The sequence below is a fragment of the Salvia splendens genome, chromosome 8 (assembly GCF_004379255.2).
Source record: "Salvia splendens isolate huo1 chromosome 8, SspV2, whole genome shotgun sequence".
NCBI classification, from domain to species: domain Eukaryota; kingdom Viridiplantae; phylum Streptophyta; class Magnoliopsida; order Lamiales; family Lamiaceae; genus Salvia; species Salvia splendens.
In genome coordinates, this window is record NC_056039.1 from 17,921,098 (window position 1) to 17,942,551 (window position 21,454).

At 36.1% G+C, this 21,454-nt stretch overlaps 2 protein-coding genes across 2 annotated transcripts; one reads left to right on the forward strand and one right to left on the reverse strand.

Annotated features, from left to right (window-relative positions):
- Positions 1–6,907: 6,907 nt before the first annotated feature.
- On the reverse strand, positions 6,908–11,485 carry LOC121743361. Its single transcript, XM_042136652.1, has 9 exons — positions 11,338–11,485; positions 11,208–11,269; positions 10,852–10,942; positions 9,222–9,308; positions 8,897–8,950; positions 8,190–8,374; positions 7,849–7,931; positions 7,629–7,729; positions 6,908–7,375 (listed from the first exon to the last, which is right to left on the reverse strand). The coding sequence occupies exons 1-9, from the start codon at positions 11,389–11,391 to the stop codon at positions 7,163–7,165; spliced, it is 930 nt and encodes a 309-aa protein (XP_041992586.1). The 5' UTR covers positions 11,392–11,485; the 3' UTR covers positions 6,908–7,162.
- A 2,597-nt stretch (positions 11,486–14,082) lies between these two features.
- LOC121744169 (actin-like) lies at positions 14,083–16,465 on the forward strand. Its single transcript, XM_042137618.1, has 5 exons — positions 14,083–14,124; positions 14,857–14,940; positions 15,037–15,430; positions 15,513–16,126; positions 16,196–16,465. The coding sequence occupies exons 2-5, from the start codon at positions 14,881–14,883 to the stop codon at positions 16,259–16,261; spliced, it is 1,134 nt and encodes a 377-aa protein (XP_041993552.1). The 5' UTR covers positions 14,083–14,124; positions 14,857–14,880; the 3' UTR covers positions 16,262–16,465.
- Positions 16,466–21,454: the final 4,989 nt, after the last annotated feature.

The window sequence follows — 21,454 nt, forward strand, 5'->3', positions numbered from 1 at the left end:
AATAAGACATGAATTCTTGTTGATAAAGCTGAATTCAGAAAGGTAATTGGCTGTAAGTGGGTGTTCAAGAAAATGCTTGAAGCAGCTCAGGCAGACAATATTAGATTCAAGCAAGGCTAGTTGCAAAAGGCTTCAACCAGGAAGGGGGAGTTGATTTCAATGAAGTATTCTCACCAGTTGTCAAGCACAATTCCATCAGAGTTTTATTGGCCATAGCAGCTAGAAGAAACTGGGAGTTGGAGCAGCTTGATGTCAAAACAACTTTTCTGAATGGAGACTTGGAAGAGACAATTTATATGGCTCAACCCAAGGTTTTGAGGTCCCTCGATCAGAAGGGAAAGTTTGTATGCTAAAAAAGAGCATATATGGTCTCAAACAAAGCAGTAGACCGTGGTATTTGAAGTTTGGAGAGAATCTATCACAGCTGGGATTTTGTAGATCACTCTATGATAGCTGCGTTTTTGTGAAGAAGCAGAAGGGCAAGAAGCCTATATATCTTCTATTGCATGTAGATGATATGTTGATATCAGGAGAGGACGTCAATGAAATCAGAAAGGTTAAAGAGCAGCTCAGAGGCAACTTTGAAATGAAGGACCTTGGTGTGTTAGAGTTTGTATACTAGAAATCACATTTCGAGTGATTGAATACTGTAAAACTCTATAAGCTATTTTCCAATAAATAAAACAGATTATTTTTGTCATAATGTTGTTATGTTTTACATTTAATGGTTGTTTATTGCATATTTAAATGTATAAGAACGTAACAAAGCCTAAGTCTTTGTTCTGGTAGACCGGTTGTGGGCGTCATCCTATTTAAGGTAACACGGTCAGTTCTGAACAAAGAAAAAACATAATTTCACAACCCGGATAGGCCTAGACTACCTATCGTGAAAGGTTGCAATGCCAGTCCGATTATTTCTAAGCCTTATTGAAATAAGATGACGTTGGTGTGGTATAGCACTGAATGGATCTAATAGCAAGACATGTCTTTATGCTATCTACTGAAAGATGAGGTCTTGATAATTAATTTCTTAATCAATGTACGTTAGCATTGAGTATACGATATTGAGTATCTACTACTTTGACTTACCAAAGGTGCGGGATTTTCGTCACCCAACAATCCAGGTATATTGGGTAGAGGTGATCGTTATCTAGCGGTGCTAGGATTGCTATTACTTTTAATCATGCGCGATGAGAGTCTCGTTTGATAACATCCACGAGAGGAGCTCGAAACAAGGTTTTATTATTCGGAACCTAGCTAGTTGGAGTTTAATTACTCTATGAATAATAAATAAGAGGTTCTTGCTGAGTCCACTCTTGGAGATTAAAATATGTTAATTAATTAAGTCCATAGCAGACATTAATTAATTAATGGATGTTTCCATCTTAAGCACGAGAAATAAATTACTTACTTAAAAAGGAAACTCGGAATACTCGTAATTTCGGATTTGGAGAGGCAGTGCAATATTACTTCTGAAGTGGTTGCTTGTATATTTCAATATAAGCTTATATTAAATTGTGAGTTCAATTTAATTAGTAAAAAGCTAATTGGGTGACCTGATCTAAATTCTTCCTTAGATCCCTGACTGGGCCCAATATGTGACTTAATATAAATAGGAGAATAAAGGAGACAGAAAGAGACAACATTGACAATACGAATAATAGTTATTACACAGAATTTTTGTCCCCCTCAGAGAGAGAGAGAGTTCGAAATTTTCCTCCTCCGTGAGCTGAGTTCTGTCTTCGTTATTCAAGTCCTACTACGCTGGTGAGATTTGCCCACACAAATATCAGTGTACAGTCCGGGACACCAGTCAGAAGATCCGAGGTCGAGTACTGAAGATCTTCACGTGGAGACGGAGCAAGCCATCATCGATTATTGATTGAATCAACGAGGTAAACTGGCTAATTCCGTAGTAAGCATGTTTTAGGGATTTTATATGCTAAAGCATGTTTTAATTCAAGTTATGAGCATGATACATGTGATAATTACGCAAATTGAATTTGTCTAAATAATCTGCTAAATAGATCAAATTATGTGATCGGATTCTACGCACGCTTCCGCTGCCAACCCTTTCATGGTGCTGCTAAAAGGATCCTTGGCATAGATATAGTCAGAGATAGAAGCAAAGGGAAGCTGTGGTTATTTCAAACTGACTATATTCAGAAGATTTTGAAGAAGTTCAAGGCTGACAACATGAAGAGCACAACTACACCTCTGGCAATGTACTTCAAATTGACAAAGGATCAGAAAGCAAAAGATGAGGTGGAGAAGAAAGAAATGCAACTGATCCATCACTCCAATATAGTTGGGAGTATGATGTACATGATGATTTGTACAAGACCAGATATTGCTCATGCTATAAGTGCTACGAGCAGATATATGGTTGACTACGGAAGGCAGCATTGGAGTGCATTAAAGTCGATCATGAGATATCTAAAAGAAGCTCAACATCTTGGAATCTTGTTTACTGCAGAAGGTGGAGCTGAGGGAGAACCTTTAGTTGGTTTTTGTGACTCGGATTATGCAGCTAGCATTGACACAAGAAGATCTCAAACAGGTTATATATTCACTTTGTTTGGATCTGTTGCGTGTTGGAAATCAAGTTTGCAGAATGTGGTAGCCTTATCTACAACCGAGGCCAAGTACATGGCCCTCACTTCAGCAGTAGATGAGAGTAAGTGGCTGCTTGGTTTGATCTCTGAGTTCGGAATAGAGCAGAAAAGTGCGGTTGTTCATTGTGACAACAATGGGGCGATTTGCTTGGCTAGGCATCAGATGTTTCATGAACGTAGCAAGCATATCGACGTTAGACTACATTTTATTAGAGATGAAGTTGAAAGTGGCAGGGTTAAGGTAATCAAAATTAAAACAGCACATAACCCTGCAGATATACTCACGAAGCCTTTGAGCAAGGAAAAATTCGAGTACTGCTGCAGGCTTGTAGGTTTGTGTGGTGTAGAGTTCTGATTGAAGCCATGTCAACCAAAGTGGAGATTGTTGATGTGTATGGCTAATCATAGCAACGAGCAACAGATGCGGACGTACGATGGAGACGCATTGCATCAGATCAAGATATTAGTTTCTTGAAACTAGTCGTTGAAGGCAGTTTCAACAAGATGTAACAGATCTTATGAAAGATCTCATTCACTTGATCTCTAGTATAAATAGTTGTTGGTTAGCTCATTTGAAGTGTGTGATTGCTTCAAGTTGTAAACACTTTGAGTTGAAATCAATAAGAGTTTTCCTTTCTTCCCGATCTTCATATAGTGTGTTCATCTTCTTCCTACAAACCCTATTTTTCATTGATTGATCTTCATTGATCAATTTTTCAACATTTGGCCTTTTCAGAAAGAACAAAACGAATAGTGAATATTCACATGAAACACAGTCTCGTGCGTGCTAACCGAAAGTAAAGTGCCTAACCTCAATAATCATTCCATCCTCACTTTTTTTTGGACATTTCCTTCCATTTTTTCATTTCAAACATTCATGTCCCATCATTACTCTCTCCGTAAAATGTTGTTTTACAAGTAAAATTCATCTATACTCCCTTCGTCCTATAAAAGTACGTGCATTTTTTATTTTCGTTTGTCCCATAAAAATATGTGCATTTCTATTTATGAAAAATTGTCATCAACTTATTTCTCATATACATGAATTTATTTACAATTTATACGAATATGACTCACCATTACAACTCACTAAATACTAGTACTAATAATAATATGAATTTCACTAGTCACTAACACTACTTTAACTATCATTCTTCTCATCTCTCTTACTCCCCATCTCACTAAAGATAGCCCACTTTCCTTTTTAGTTTGTTTCAATCAAGGTGACTCATTACTAAAAATAGAAACACTTTTATCTCTACTTTATTCGTTCTTACTTTACTATTTCCACTTAACACACAAAATAATAAATAGTTAAAGTGGTGAAATGATAAAGTAAGAGAGAGAATAGTGTAGATAAAAGTCTTCTCTACATTATTCTAGCTCTTACTTTACTATTTTACCACTTTAACTATTTATTATCATTTTTACAAAATGAGTGCTCAAAAGTAACTGGGGCTACTAAAGCGGGACGGAGGGAGTACATTTTCTCATTTGTGTCGTAGAGAATATTTTGGACATACACAAAAATATTAACAAAAGTGATATTATAATATATTCTCTCATTCTCCTCACTCTTTATATTATTATTATTATTAATCAATATTAATATTATTATTTTGATGTTATAAATTAATAATTAATTTATTTTTTAATATCATTAAAATACACTTAATTATAATTATAGTTATAATTATATTTAATTATTACTCCCTCCGTCCGCAAATAGGGTCCCAGTTCATTATTTCTATAAATGGTAAAATGTCTCACATTCCAACAACTCATTTCACTCACATATCATTTAAAACTAATATATACAAGTGGAGTCTATATTACACTAACTTTCTTCCACCCACTTTTCTTAACATTTCTTAAAACTCGTGCCGGAAATGAATGGGACTCATATTCTCGGACGGAGGGAGTATAATAATATTATTTTTATAATACTAAAAACTAGTAGTAATTAATAAATAATTATAGTCTAATTATTTAAATTATGAATCATATAATATTATATAATAATAATTGTTATTAAAATTTTATATTATATTAATAACTAATTAATATAGTCTTAATAAAAAAAATTAAAATTGTGAATTGTATTCATAATAATATAAAAAGTTAAATATTTTTAGTTGAGTGTTTCAACCCTAAAATGAGTATAAAATAATTTAATTAAAAATATTTAATTAATTTAATTACTTTAAATAATTAATTTAATTAGGTGTTTCGTTCATGATTTATATTATGAATACAATTAGATGTTGTATAAAACACTAAAAAGTAAAAAGAAAAAGAAAAGAAGAGAAAAGAAAAAAGAGGAAAGATAAACAAAGGAGAAAAAAGGAAGAAGAAAGGAAGATAAAATACTAAAAAGAAAGAAAATGAAGAAAAAAGAAAGAAGAAGAAACTAAAGAAGAAAAAAAAAGAATGGGAGAAAAAAATCACATAATAGGTACTATTTAATTGAAATTTTCAAAAATATCCTCCATAACCAAAATATCACATGTTTGGTATCTAGGGTTATTTTTGTCATGAGGTACCAAAAACGATATAAAATAAAGATCAGGTACCATTTATGTACGAAAATAAAAGATCAGGTACTATTTATGTAGTTCACTCTAAATAAAAAGATAATAAAGTATGAGAGAGGAAAAATTAGAGAGAAGAAGTAAGATAGAGGGAAAAGTAAGTGAGAAGAAATGTGTTGAATTTTACTAAAAAGATAAATGTCTTCACTACTATGGAACGTACCAAAATGGCAAAATGACTCTACTACTATTGTAGGGATCAGACCACCATCACACTAATTACTAGGACCTCTTTTGCTATTACACTGCTTAAGCCGAGTACAAAAGATAGAACAAGATTACATAAGTGCTAAGTACAAGAAACCCTAATCGGAACCCTAGCTATATTCAAGTATAACAACCGACTTGAATCTCTAGCTCCACCGATTAATTCCTGCACACTAAGTAAACAAGTCAGTAACTAAGAGAAAGGATCCCGAAGGATCTGAACAGAACAGACAAAACAAGGTCAGAAGCAACAAGGATATGGCTCAGGTCACAACAGCGACTACACTAGGCCAAGAACCTCCCCACACTCTTCAACCACAAGTCACAAGATGAGAAACCGTTGAACACAGGAGCCAGAAACCACAGTCTCACCGACTACCACCAGTTCACACCAACGACTCTCAAACTTCACCAAACTCGTAGATCTTCCAAGTTCTACACAAGATTTCTCACACCAGTTACCCAACCAAGTCAGATTTGAAACCCTAGGTCAGATCCAACACCAAACTCAGAAGAAAACCGAGAAAGTAACCTAACTCCAAAACTTCACCGATAGAATCAACTAAAACACAGATTCATCGGAGGAAACTAAAGATCAGAGGAGAAGACCGGCGGTAACCGCCTTGGATGTAGTGAGAGAAAGTAGAGCGAAGGAAGAGAGAAATCACACCAGAGAGTGAGAGAGAGTAGTGTATAGAATGAGAAAGAAAACGGAAGCGGCGCTTCACTTAACTCACACAACAAACACAGCCCTGGATCAAACGACCGGTGTTAGTGATCCAAAGGAACACGTGGCTGCCATCGGTGACACATGGTTAGTAACGGGCTGAGCAAGCAATGGGCTGCCCATACTAAAATTGGGCCATTACATTTAATTAAAGTGGATCAACCCAATTCAACTAAATATATAAGTCCAAAACAATTAGTCCATAAATATTCAACAATTTTGGAACGGAGGGAGTAGTAATACTAGTCGACCACCCACATATATATTTGATTGAAGAAGAGACTCGAGTATAATTTTCTGTAGGAAAAAAAAAACATGAAATCTGTATAATTTTCTGTAGAAAGATGTACTAGTTATGGTGCTGTTGATGGCGATGTTCTTCTTTACTGTGTGTCACGGCAGCCAGTGCAGAACTCAAAGTCCGACTGCAGCAAAAACCGATACACCCAGCTCAACGCATTAATAGTTGAGACCGGGTTCTTTCAACATGTACCGATTCAAACAGAGATCCATAATCAAGTTCATTCGGCCAAAAAAATGATAGTACTAAACTTGAACTGAATTAAGCGGAACACAGCAAAGACGAAATCAATCCACAAACATGCACCACTTCTGATTCGAGCATTGTCATCAAACAAAAGCTTAAATTATAAGAGGGAGAGGGATGGGCGAAATCAGAACTGGGGAAAGAGAAGATACATACGGCCACAGATGACGAAGTAGGCGAGAATGAGGCCGCTGATCTCTCGCCCTCCTTGATCGGAGCATGGAGCAATATAATGACTTTCATTGCATATTTTACTTAAAGAAAAAGGATTCATTTCTAAATAACAATAACACATTACATAATGCTGCCTGAAAAGTGCAGGAAAAAAAAACTGGTGCAAATTCAACAGTGATACAAATATACACGTCTCAACCGCCAAGAAACCCATCTTCAGGATTGGGTTCAATACTGGGTGGTGAAATGAGCAAAATCATCACTCCTTTTTTCTACTACTTTCATTTCAGATCAATTATATTCATAAACCAGTGACACTTGAGATTTTCTTCAGGGCTTCCTCTTCCATTTCAAGCAGCCGCTGGCAGAATGTCTCAGCATCAGATGCCTCGTCTTTGAATGCGAATCTCAACTCCTTCCACTGATATTCACGAGACCCGTCACCCTTGACTGAACCAAGAACTTTGGCAAGCACGTCAAAACCCTTCATATCTACTGATAGAATAAACGCGTCCTTCATGAAAAACCAAAAAACATAAGTCAGCATATAAACATAACAGAGATTTGTTTAAATATTACTTCCAAATAGAAAACATATAGCTGTAACTTTCTAGCTTAGTAGCCATCAAGTTGCTGATAGTGCCTTACATGAACATCTGAAATTCTAGATGCATCAATCATTTAAAGATATAATCTCATGAGTCGACAGTAGGCGGGAATAACTGCGATACATCATCATTATCCAAAGTAGGCAATTGAAGTCTTACCTTTGCGTTTTCATTTAGGAAAGTGATGCAGAAAAGAATAAGAGCTTGACGCCTTGTTTCACTTCGATTGATTCCATCAATTAGGCTCATTGAAAATTGAGCTGGACAACAAAGATGTACGATGCTAAAGTCACACGAGGTAGATTAAAAAAAATAGCTACTATGAGCTCATATATGAAATAAGATAAGCACACCAAACATCTCCAAGAATGTGTCTTACCTAAACGATCTGCTTTCGAATTTTCAACATCTTTAAGATTTACTTCATGAACTATCGCATTGGTGTCAATATACGTGCACGACCTGCATCATTGAATGATATGTACATTCAGAAGTGCTGGGGTTCGTATGACAATAAGACAGATATATTGTCTTAATGACACAGCTCTCAGCAATCACAAATTGTTAAGTGTCCACCAACATAGAGTGCCATCATTCAAAAATGTCCTACTAACTTCCGTCTTCTCAAGCTTGAGCCATGCCAATATGTTGCATCGTTGTTAAAATCCACACATTGCTGTTCTTGAAAAGAAGCTACAAGGAAGTTCTGGAGATTCTTACCTTACCTTGAATTTGTACAGATTGTATTGTGTATCGCCTTGGAGTAATTCCTGAAGGTTTGCAACTCGGGAAGTAGAACCAAGATGGGATGAGTTCAATATTCCAGAAACAGAATAGTTTAATTCCTCAACAGCCTTCTGGTCCGCTAGCAGGGTTTCCTTAAGGCTTTCAGCTGCTAACTTAGCCTGCAACATATTAAGAAAGAAAATAATAATACACCTTCTTTTCATGAGCAAGTCATTTTGGTGACCATATACTACAGCAGAATACTCAAATTAGAGGGCAGAAGCATTATTGCAGGACATTAAATGCACTGTAAATATCACCGATGGAAGCTTGTTTTTACTAAATAAGAACACAGTGTATGTATGCCGTAGCACTGTAACAGTATTCAGATTCTATAAATATGATTGTCTATCAGCCCAGCAAAAATTTTATTTTTACACAAGTATATTCGTCATACTCAAACTGCCAAGCCATAAAACGAATATTCTGATGGACAAAACCTAACCATTATCAGATGGCATATATTGTAAAAAGGCTGTTGCAAGAAATAGCACTTATTCTTACAGACAACTCACAGTGGCTGAAAAATAAGGCAGGAAAATCCAGTGAAAAAAGGCAATAGTAAAACAACTTTAGATTTCAACATCACGAAGAAAATCCAGTGAAAATCATTAACTTGTGATATCTGAACTTCTTTACACCTTTTCATCTTCAAGGAGGATAGAATCACCAATTAGCGCAACCCTGGCTGGTAGCTGCATGAAATAAAGCAATAAATATCTTAGGATTGTTCGGAGCGCAAGCTGTGCAACTGCAAGAAGGAAAACTTATATGAAACATAGTATGCAGAAAGACCTAAAAACAAGTTAACATTTCCTTCATAAGTCCTTTTTCTTGGTTTTAGCAGCAGATTGAATAGCATTATAGCGTATGGGTTAACCAAACAGATTACAAATGCCGAGCACACAGTTGAAGGAGAATGAGAATATTTTCATGTAAAACTTATAAAGCTTAGCAAATTCACACCTTTTTAACTGATTTCAGTATACTCGCAAGTGGCCCTGGAATGGGGCTGCTCACAGCAAAAGAGCCACGTTCATCAATAATAGTATTCTGTAAGAGAAAACACTGATGATAACTGACAGACCACCAACAGAGAAACTGACTTGGCCACTTATTGCTATCATAAGAAACTTCATATACACTAGAAGGAACAACGCGTGGATAGATAATGGTAGTCTATTTAGTTGACTTGTATGAAAATCAGTTTCCATGTCAAGATAACACAAATAAAACCTATATACTCTACAATGACAATGTAGCATCGGTTTAGAAATATTCTATCATTGGCAAATCATGTGCAATCTATCATTCGCTTACACAAAATTTAGCAAATCAAAATAGAACATAAAAATGAGAAGCTACTTTGTATGAAACAGACAAGCTTCGATGGTACAATCTCCATAATTTAGCAAATCAAGATAGAACATAAAAATGAGAAGCTACTTTGTATCAAACAGACAAGCTTCGATGGTACAATCTCCATAATTACTCAAAGAAAACAATGTCTCATTTATATCACTATATAAAGGCTTCATAGCCAACATCCATATCTGATAAAAGTCCTCTTCTTCCATTATATGAAGTTGTCAACTTTAGAACTGGTTAGTGCATATAATAACTTTCTTAATGGATCAAGTTATAAGAAATGAATACAGCCACTCCCCACTAGTAGCACTACTGGAGTCACAAACTTTATTTCTAACAAAACCACAGAGCTAGTTTATTGAAAAAGTCCAATAGCATACTCGATGTGCCACAGTGCAGCACCACCACCTAACTCCAAGAACTCTAATACATAGATCTTGAAGAGCAATAGTAAAGGTCAAACTATCCTTAATTATACTTGTGTATGGGTACATAACAACTTTGCTTATTTTGATGTACTTCATATCTTGGAGGTTATTCTTGGTGAGTAACAATAGCTGTTACCAACATATAGGAGAAGTAAATTTCAGATAGTAATTACTAGGAATATATTTCAAGTTATTTAATCTGGCAGTTGTGTCACCATGGGGAGACGGGAAAACTAGGTTATAGTTATACCTAGTTAACCCTTCCAGATCACTCTTTAAACTTTAAAGTCATCCCAAACTTTCCGATTGCCCTCCTTTTGCAATATCACAACAGTCCACCTAAATTTCACAATTATTGGAACAGTGACAATTACCTTGCATAAACATGCATTGTTCTCTTTAAACTTAAGTAGTTAACTGTGGGTCTAGTTCTCTTCTAGGACATACTCTAGAAGTTTGATGCATCTTGATCACTGTACTCTACAGTCTATACATATGCAACTATTCAGTGAAAACATGCTAAATGTAAAATGGAAACAGATGTTTTGGACCAAATATGCCAGCGTCTAGCTGTCTCAAGTTTAGCTGTTCCAAGTAGCATAAAGTTCAGAGATAGTCAATTTCAAGCAAGGAGTGTAATGTGTTCCTATGAGATGTTAGTCAAGTATCATATATGAGAGAGGAATTGAAACATTATACTACAGAATAACAATCTTCGTGCACAATGAATTATCATATCTCAGGAAAGTTAGCTACGACCATGACTAACAACACAAACACACTCAGAGAAGAAATGTTACCACATTATGCAACTCCTTCTCAGGTACCCAAATATAGGGCTTTCCTTTCTGCACAATATACTTCACTCTTGAAGTGTAGATCTCCTCTTTGCTAAATACCACAACAAATAAGCATCAGAATACCCAAAATAACCGGAGAATTATACTACCCCATCCCTTAAAAATATAAACTTTCTATTTTAGAAAGTGAAATCCACTAACTCTATGTCCACTCATTTTTCTCCCCCCTCTCTCTCACTTTACCGATTCTTCTCTCTAATTTTACCAATTGTGCAATAAAAACCGTACCTTTTCAAAAGTTTCTATTTTTCAAGGACGGAGGTAGTGTGTGTTAGTTGTGAAATTGGTAGGATTACCTATCATTTGAATCGGCTTTGATGGTATTGAGCTTACCCTGCCAATTGGAAGCCAATACATTCTGCCAAAAAAGTTATACTCGACATGAACAACAGGCTCAAAATCAAAAGCATAAAATAGATAATAAACCTTGCATTTCTCAGCGATAGTTAAGACGGAAGGTTTTCCCCGTTTTAACATCATTTCGTTCCTTCAACCAACCCTGTCAATCTGCGCAGACGTAGTGATGGAGGGTTTTAAGCGGGTTTTAGGTTCAACCCGTGGCCCATATAAAAAAAATGGAAACCCAAATCCAACTAAATCGAATTTTGAATTTAGTATTTTAATAATTCATGCATCTCATATAAATATAAACTTTTTTCTTTTGGTCCGCTTCTAAAAATAAAAAGTTTTTAATTTAGAAAATTTATTTTCTCGCTTACAAGGTGAGATTCATTTTCCGCTAACAGATTTTTCTTTCTATATCTCTCTTATTTTATCAATTTTGCATTAGAGTTCGTGTCATTTTGAAAGTTTCTATTTTTAGAGGACGGATGGAGTATTATAGTAACACATATAGATACAACAATTTTCATTGTTTCTTTTCTGTATTTTACACTCCCTCCGTTCCAGCTAAAATAACACATTTTTCTTTTTAATTTATTTCAAATAAATATTTTTATTTTTGGTAAACTTCTTTCACCAATTAATTACTCAACCACTTTTTGTTAGTGAGAACGGAAATGTTATTCATACTCGAGTGTTTGCTCAAACTAGTATTAACACATGTGCTATGCACGAGACATAAGAGTTTCAAATAATGAATACAAAATATAATAAATATATAGAAAATAAGAATTCAAAGCAATGTGAAGATTTAAAAAAAATGTACTCCCTCCGTTCCATATTACTGGAGGCGTTTTTTTGGGCACGGAGATTAAGAAAAATTGTGTTAGGTGAGTTAAGTAAAGAGAAAATAAAGTGGAAAATGAAAAAGGTAGAGAGATGAAGAGAGAGAAAAAAAGTAAGAGAGAGTAAAGTAGGTGTGGAAAAATGTGTTGACTTTTACTAAAAATGGAAATGACTCTATTACGATGGAACGTACAAAAATGGCAAAATGACTCTATTACTATGGAACAGAGGGAGTATTTATCTTGTCTCACTCTAAATAAAGAATTTACTACTTCCTAATGAATGAATCATTAATACAATTTTAATTTATAATCTAAGTGAAGTACAAACAATAAAATTAATAACAAAAAGAAGATGCATGACTAATGATCAAATATTATGAGTTAATTAGAATAAGATATACAAATAAAGAAATATGTGTGAGTAAGATGTTTATTGACAGTGCTATGCAAGTCATTAATCCAAATAAAAAGTAAATTAATATATAAATTTAATAGCCTAATTAAAAAAATTCATTTGAAAAATATATATTGGATATTAAACATATCCAGATTAAATATATGAATAATTTAAATCATAAAAACTTAAAACTTCTTTGAGAAGTTTGTATTATTCAATAACCACATTTTAGTTGACTATTTATTTCTTTTGTTTAATTTCATACCATAACATAATTTGATATACATGGCCAAATACTAAATGAATTTTTAATATTGGAAATAATAAATTTCTTACTTCCCACCACATATACGTATAAAAAGTAAATTATCACTTAAAATAACGATAATATTTTTTGCATCTTGTTTATTTTGAATAATGTGACAATTTACGGTACTCTTTATATTAATAAGTTATACAAACTTTATAAGTTAGATTTAATTTTAAATATATACAATTTCATCTTATTCTGTAATTTAATTTATAAACTTAATGGTATTGTTTAATTAATTAGAGGCGAATTAAAATATAAGAATTAAAAAGTTTAATTGAGTAAATATAAGCATTACATATTCGTGTTGTTGCTTAGCTTGTGAATTAATTCGAACTAAAAGTATTGCAATAAACGATTAAATCTCAATTTTAACCTAAATAAATAGAAGTCAAACTAAACTCTCTAGTTCAATTCCAATTTTTACCCAAACATAAGGCTAATTAATATATAAATTTAATAACCTAATTATATTAAAAAAGTTAATGGCAGTGCACTATTTAAATGTGTTTCAAAACTTCTTCAAGAAGCTAGCATTTTATTTGACCATTATTTGTCCAATTGTTTTTACCTTCAAAAATTAATTAATTATTTATTTTCATGTCTGAAAATATTTTGGAAAACTCAAAATAAAGTAAAGATATAAAAGACACTTTATCTTTACATTCTCCCACCAAAAGGGCATCAAAGTCTTTTCACCCAGCTCGTAGATTAGGGCGGATTTGTTTTTTTTTCTTCAATTAAATCAAAACATTGCAGATTAGGACATATTTATTTTTTCTTCAATTAAATCAAAACAATTACGAAATGTTCACTACAAAGATTGTATCCAAAATTGATAGAATGAAAAGATAAGGAAGATAAAGAAGGAAAATGAACCTTCTCAGGACCTTAAGCCTTAAGAAGGGTGAGATGATTGATATACTAAAAAACAAGGTTTGGAACACATTATACTAATAGAATTATTTAGCCTAATTATTTTCGTTACCTATTTAGCCTTCATATTTTCAACTACTCTATAAGTTTAAAATCAAATGTTACTGTACTGCATCGAATTAATTCACAAGAAGAAGAAGGTCGATATAAGTAACATTTTAATTTCTTTGGAATATTAATATTTTAGAAAGAAATATTCATTGGAATGTAACAAAATGTGCGTGGCCCACAACGTGTCACATTAACCGTTCATCTAGACTGTTTGAATCCAACGGCCCACATTTCCGCATTCGCTTCTTATAATTCCTCAACTTCCTTCTCTCTTTTCCTAGACTGAACGAACAACTAACTCTTTCTCTGCAATTCCTGCATTTCAGAAGGTACATTTAGCTTTCACGAGATTTTCAATTCGATCATACATTCTTTCTCGTCGTAATCATTTGGTGCTACTCATTTTTCTCTTTTGGTTTTCGATGTATCGGATTCGGATCTGCATGCTTATAAGAGTTATTGATTCCGAGAGATGTATTTTGTGAATCCGTTGCTTTTTGTCTATGAAATGCATTAAATTCGAATCGTGATCGAGGATATTTATAATTTACTAGTAGGCAATATGCAATAGGCGTTGGATTTAGTAGTAATTATTAACCGATGGAGTTTATTCGTGAATTTGTATTGGACGATCGTCGTGGATGATGATACAAATCTCCTTTTGGATTTTCTATGCTGCGTCAATTCTCAGGAATTGATGGTTTTTAGTTGGAAATGATATTTTCATTGTTTGTATAATCCACGTTTATGACGTTGCTAGTCCTGTTTATTTGTGATGAGGTTTCAATTGCCAAAAATGCTTTTGTTTATGTTTTCAATCGCCAAAACAAACCAGTGTCTTTTATTATCATTGTTTGATTAATGATGGCTGCTTATAAATTTGGAAAGTTAAGAAGAGCCGTTGGTCCCCTGACTTGATGTTGGTTCTGTATTTTAATGGGAAATGGAAAATTTTGATTGTGTTAAGAGAAAGCAGGATCCTGTAATAATTTTAATAAGCGGATCAACACCTTATGCGATTTATGAATCCCAGATTGTGCTAATTGAAGCTACTTTCTTAGTATTATTATTAGAACTAGTGCAAAATGGCAGATGGAGAGGACATTCAGCCACTCGTCTGCGACAATGGAACTGGAATGGTTAAGGTATATGTACAAATTCATTGTTCATAAACTTGTTGTTTGTAGTCTGCTTTCTGGCCTTTGATTTGATCTGGTTGTTTGAATCATTTTGTGGCTTAGGCTGGATTTGCTGGAGATGATGCCCCACGAGCTGTGTTTCCTAGCATTGTTGGTCGGCCTCGTCATACCGGTGTGATGGTGGGCATGGGCCAGAAAGATGCATATGTGGGCGATGAAGCTCAGTCGAAGAGAGGTATTTTAACTCTCAAGTACCCGATTGAGCATGGTATTGTCAACAACTGGGACGATATGGAGAAGATCTGGCATCACACGTTCTATAACGAGCTACGTGTTGCCCCTGAGGAGCACCCTGTTCTCCTGACTGAGGCTCCACTCAACCCTAAGGCTAACAGAGAGAAGATGACTCAGATTATGTTCGAGACATTTAATGCTCCTGCTATGTATGTCGCCATTCAGGCTGTTCTGTCTCTGTATGCCAGTGGTCGTACTACTGGTGAGCATCTTGTATCAACTAAATCAGTATGTAAATTGACATAAATGTTGATAACATATATTCTGTTATCTTACTTGTGAAGGTATTGTGCTGGATTCTGGTGATGGTGTCAGTCACACTGTCCCCATCTATGAGGGGTACTCACTACCACATGCCATTCTTCGTATCGATTTGGCTGGGCGTGACCTTACTGAATACCTGATGAAAATCCTCACTGAACGTGGTTACTCTTTTACTACCTCAGCAGAGCGGGAAATTGTGAGAGACATGAAGGAAAAGTTGTCTTACATTGCCCTGGATTACGAGCAGGAGCTTGACACTGCAAAGACTAGCTCTTCCGTGGAGAAGAGCTTTGAGTTGCCTGATGGGCAGGTGATCACCATTGGCAACGAGCGCTTCAGGTGCCCTGAGGTCCTCTTCCAGCCCTCAATGATAGGTATGGAAGCTGCTGGTGTCCACGAGACCACGTACAACTCCATCATGAAGTGTGACGTGGATATTAGGAAGGACTTGTATGGAAACATCGTACTCAGTGGTGGTACTACCATGTTCACCGGTATTGCTGACAGAATGAGCAAGGAAATCACGGCCCTCGCTCCAAGTAGCATGAAGATCAAGGTCGTTGCACCGCCCGAGAGGAAATACAGCGTCTGGATTGGAGGCTCCATCTTGGCATCCCTCAGCACTTTCCAACAGGTTAGCTGCACATCTTCGAACACTTCTTTTTTCGTAATCTCGTCTAAATTTATTTGTGTTTCGTTGCAGATGTGGATTGCAAAGGCTGAATATGATGAGTCTGGTCCATCTATTGTGCATAGGAAGTGCTTCTAAAGATGGGGATGCATGATTTTTTTTTCTTACAGCGGCTGGAAGTGCAGGTCACAGCACACTAGTTATAACTTTGATTTTTTGTTCTTGTTTTTTGTTGCTGGTTCTAATTTTGAATCGATGAACTTGAGAGGCCAGGTTTTTATTTCTTTGTATGCTCTTATTATCCTTGATAAGTTTTTGGGCATAGTTTCTTTTGTACTTCAATTCTCTGCGTATATTTTAGCGCACGCCAAAATTTCTTTTATGTTTATTTGGCTATAAAGTAAAGTTGTTAAGAAAAATAATTATTAGGATTATGATTTATGAATTTATGATTCCCCGTAAAACGATTAAGAGAATATGATTGATGAGAAATATTTTATTGCGTTTGAAAGCATGACAGGATTTTAAATTTATAGTTTTCTAATTTTAAAATAAAAAATCATGGAATTTAACAATGAATAATTCATATATACAAGAAACTAAATATCATACCTAACAAAAAAAAGCGAAGTTGTTAACTCTATTAACTCATCACTACAGTATATTACAAATGTCAATACAACACAATATATTGAAATGTCAACAAGACATATTAATGTCATCGTGTTGACATTTTTAATACACTGCGTTGATGAGTTAGCAGAGTTAGCAACTTAAGAAAATTAGCAATTGATCACACTACATTAGTTATATTACTCCCTCCTTCTCATTTCGTGTGACATATTTCTTTTTTCGCTTTCTCATCTACATTATTCTTTCTTTTACTTTATTTTCCTTCTACTTTAATTATTTATTATGATTTTTCTAAAAAAGTGCGAAAAAATGTATCAAATGAAATGGGACAGAGGGAGTATGATTCTATGTATTGAAACATATGGATATGTAGATGGGGATGTATTCATTTCCAACATCCATATATTGTTCAATATCCAACTCATTCTTAGCCCCACGATTTTATGATCTGATGGCCGATTTTCATGCTAAATTGAATTATTAAAATAATTAATTTAATTCGAAAAGAGCAGATTGGGGAGCTCAGATTTGCAGCGTTTAATTTCATTCCTTAATTCTCTCCTTCTAGTTTGGTAAATATATAATTTGCTTTATTTTCCTTGATTAAATTTATTATCTCTTCTTGTTTTACGGTAAATGTATTGACAATCTTCTGCAATTCTTAGAAGCAATCATGTAGTTCTTTTTCGAGAAGTTAGTTTAGTATTCCTTCATTGATTTCGATGTTTTCAACTATGGAAGAATGTTTTTTTGTCGTTCTAGTCCAATTTAATTGGGATTATAAAGTTTCACACCAATTATTTTATAAAGTTCATGTATTGATTGTTCATTGAGATGTATAATTTTGTATTAACAGTTTGTGTTTAGTTCACTCATTGATTCGTGTTGTTTGTATCTCGACGTTCGTTTTTTGCATGAACCAATCCAAAAACTTGCATCAATTGTCGCTTTATTTTCATGAAATCATCTGACATTTATAGATTTTCGTGTTTTCTTTTCGTAAGTTACAGCTTGTAAATTTTCGACAAGTAATGTACTATATTAAGTGTATAATGTAGATTGTATTAATGTACGATTATAATTGTATAATGTATATGTCGTCTTTGAAGTAAAGGAGAGCATGAACAACACTTAACTATAGTGATGAAGCTGATGAAGGAGCATTGCCTCCTGGCCAAGAGATCCAAATGCAATTTTGGGTGCAAGAAGGTTGAATATCTGGGGCATGTGATCTATGAAGATGGAGTAGCTACAGATGAAGGTAAAATAGAGGCTGTTAAAAATTGGCCTCAGCCTAGAACTCTCAAGCATGTCAGAAGCTTTCTGGGATTAACTGGTTATTATAGGAGGTTTGTGCAGAATTATGGGGTGATAGCTAGACCTCTGGTGGAGGTAATTAAGGGTGCAGTGTTCAGCTGGCCACTTGCAGCTCAAAAAGCCTTTGATAAATTAAAGCTTGCCATGACAACAACTCTGGTGCTTGCTTTGCCTGATTTTTCTAAAGACTTTGTGGTTGAAACAGATGCCTCTGGAGTGGGAATAGGAGCAGTTCTGATGCAAGAGAAGCACCCAATAGCCTTTATCAGTAAGTCCTTATCTCCATATCAGTCTCTGTCAGTTTATGAGAAGGAGTTGCTGGCAATTCTTATGGCAGTTAAAAAATGGAACCATTATCTTCAGTGTAAGAAGTTTATTATTTTAACTGATCACCAAAGTCTGAAGTACTTGATAGAGCATAAATTGACCACTCCTACTCAGCAAGCTTGGATGTCTAAGCTTATACATTTTGATTATGATATCAGATACAAGAAGGGCAGTGAGAATGCAGTAGCAGATGCCTTATCTCGAGTACCTGAGGCCTTGACTTATGCTTTAACTTCCTTCATTATTCCCTTGGAGTTGATTGCAAAGATCAAAGCAACATGGGAGGCTGATTCACAAATTCAGAAAATATTGAAGGAAAAGCAACAGGATACAGATTCACACCCTCAGTATACTTGGTGCAATGGGGAACTGAGAAGAAAGGGTAAACTGGTAGTAGGGAATGACTTACAATTGAAGGCTCAAATCCTATCTATCTTCCATGAATCTGCCTTGTCTGGATATTCTGGAGTATTGGGCACTTACAAGCGAATTTCTGCCCTGTTGTACTGGCCTAAGATGAGGAAGGAAGTAAGGGAGTTTGTGAGGGTGTGTGTTACTTGTCAGAGATACAAACCACGGAACTCCTCCCCGGCTGGTTTATTGCAGCCTCTGCATACGCCTGGTGCAATATTTACAGACTTGACTATGGATTTCATTGAAGCTCTTCCAAATTCACAAGGAAAAGATACAATTATGGTGGTGGTGGATAGATTGAGCAAGTATGCCTATTTCATGGCATTATCACATCCCTTTACAGCAAAAAAAGTAGCTGAAGTGTTTATGGATTCGGTTTTTAAACTTCATGGAATGCCAACTAAGGTTGTGAGTGACCGAGGATCGATATTTACTGGAGCTTTTTGGTAGGAATTCTTCACACCCTTGGGAGTAGATTTGTTATACTTAACCGCTTATCACCCTGAAACTGATGGGCAATCAGAGGTGGTAAATAGTTGTCTGCAATGCTATTTGAGTAGATTTGTTATACTCAACCGCTTTTTGGCAGGAATTCTTCACACTCTTGGGTTCACTGGTTGGGATTGGCTGAGTATTGGTACAATACCTCGTATCATTCTAGCATTAAGATGACTCCTTTTGAGGCCTTGTATGGCTTTGCTCCTCCCCTGCATGTTCCTTACTTACCGCGAGATTCAAATGTGGAGGTTGTGGACATTGCACTCCGAGACAGGGAGGAGATGATAACAATACTCAAAAAGAGCATGCAAAAGGCCACTGATAGGATGAAGAAGCAGGCTGATCAGCATAGAAGTGATAAGGAGTACGCGGTGGGAGATTGGGTTTGGTTGAAGCTGCAGAACTACAAGCAGAAGTCTATTCAAGGGCATCATCAAAAGTTTGTGCCGAAGTATTTTGGCCTTTATCAGGTGGTTGACAAGATTGAGAAGGTTGCTTATAGACTCAACTTGCCCTCGACGGCCAACATTCATGATATGTTCCATGTTTCTCTGTTGAAACCGACTGCTCCACCAACTGGCCCAGTGGCTGATCTTCCTCCAATATCATACATGTTGTCGAAAATGATTGTTTAACTGCGATACAAAGATACACTAACCGGGCGTAGTACAACCCAATGAAGAAAAGAGAAATTAAACGGAAAATAAATTGAATTGAAATTACAAAGAAGAATTCGAAACAATAACCCGTAAAGATGTAAGCCGAGTCGAGGAGTCCTCTTTCCGCAAGACAAGATACGCCCCGGTAGTGCTCTCGGTTTGGCGTGTCGTCCCCAAAGATAAAACGGCGTCGTGTTGTTCGTTGCACACCATAGACGGAACAAGCTCTGGCGAACTAGATGATGGCGAGGGCAGAGCTTCGACGGGAAGACTATGCAGAGAGGGAGAGAGCTATGCAAATGTGTTGTGTGTCTAATCTTGTGTGCAATGCATGAAGTGACTGCCTATTTATAGGCCAAGTCCACACGCAGGAGCATTGATGGAATCAATAGCCATCATGTGTGCCATGATGGTTTGATTGTAACCGCCGAGGGTTACTGACTGGTGCACTAGCCAGTGGGAGCTGAAGAGACACGACGCACCTGGACATGCTACACGACGGGATACACCATGGACCGTTGGGGTCCATCGGGGACCTTTCGTCTCCTGTTATGCGTCGGGGTCCAGCGGGGACCTTTTGTCTCTCGTTGTGCGTCGGGGTCCAGCGGGAACCTTTTGTCTCCCGTCATGCGTCGGGGTCCAGCGGGAACCTTTTGTCTCCCGTCATGCGTCGAGGTCTAGCGGGACCATGACGTGGACTAGGACCCGTCGGGAATATCGTGGAGTTTGGGGTGGTCTTAAAAGAACAAGCGGGGCTCGAACCACGCTCAACGACCAGCTCCAAAGAACAACCCAAAGACCACCCAAAGACCAATTGCCATGATCCAAGGCCTAAGGCACCAGGCACCCGGTGCACGGGGCACGGGGCACGGGTCACGGGACACGGGTCACGGTGTGCAGTGCGCGGGTCGCGGGCGGGCGTCGGCGCGCGCGTGCGCGCGCGTGTGGGCTTTGTCACCCATCTTATTCCACGATAATTATTACACATAATAATTCATCTAATTAATTACTTCATCAAAGAAGTTTATCATCCCCGATGTGGGTTAATTAACACTTAGTTAATTAATCCCTTAGTCTTTTCACATAGCTCATTTCTAGCTTTATTGTGACCAACTTTAATATATTATTTCTCGCTCACCGGGAATCGGATTAGAGAAAATGAATATACTACGGTCATCTACTCGGAACGTAGATCGACGTTATTGCATTTAATTTCACAAAAATTAAATGTCTTGTAATATTTATTATTAGTCAAAAATCATTTGACCAAGCACGATTCCAACAATCCCCCACATGAGTGGAAATTGCCAAATGCATATGTATGCAGACACAAGCTCAACCTTCAAGAGGTATGTAAGCATAAGGATAGGTAGTTTTTGGCTTTGAACCATCCATAGTCAATACCATCGGATACACAGACGGACTAGTAGCGCGATGCTTTGAACTATTCCTCCACGGCGTGCACCGAGACAATGATGTTAAC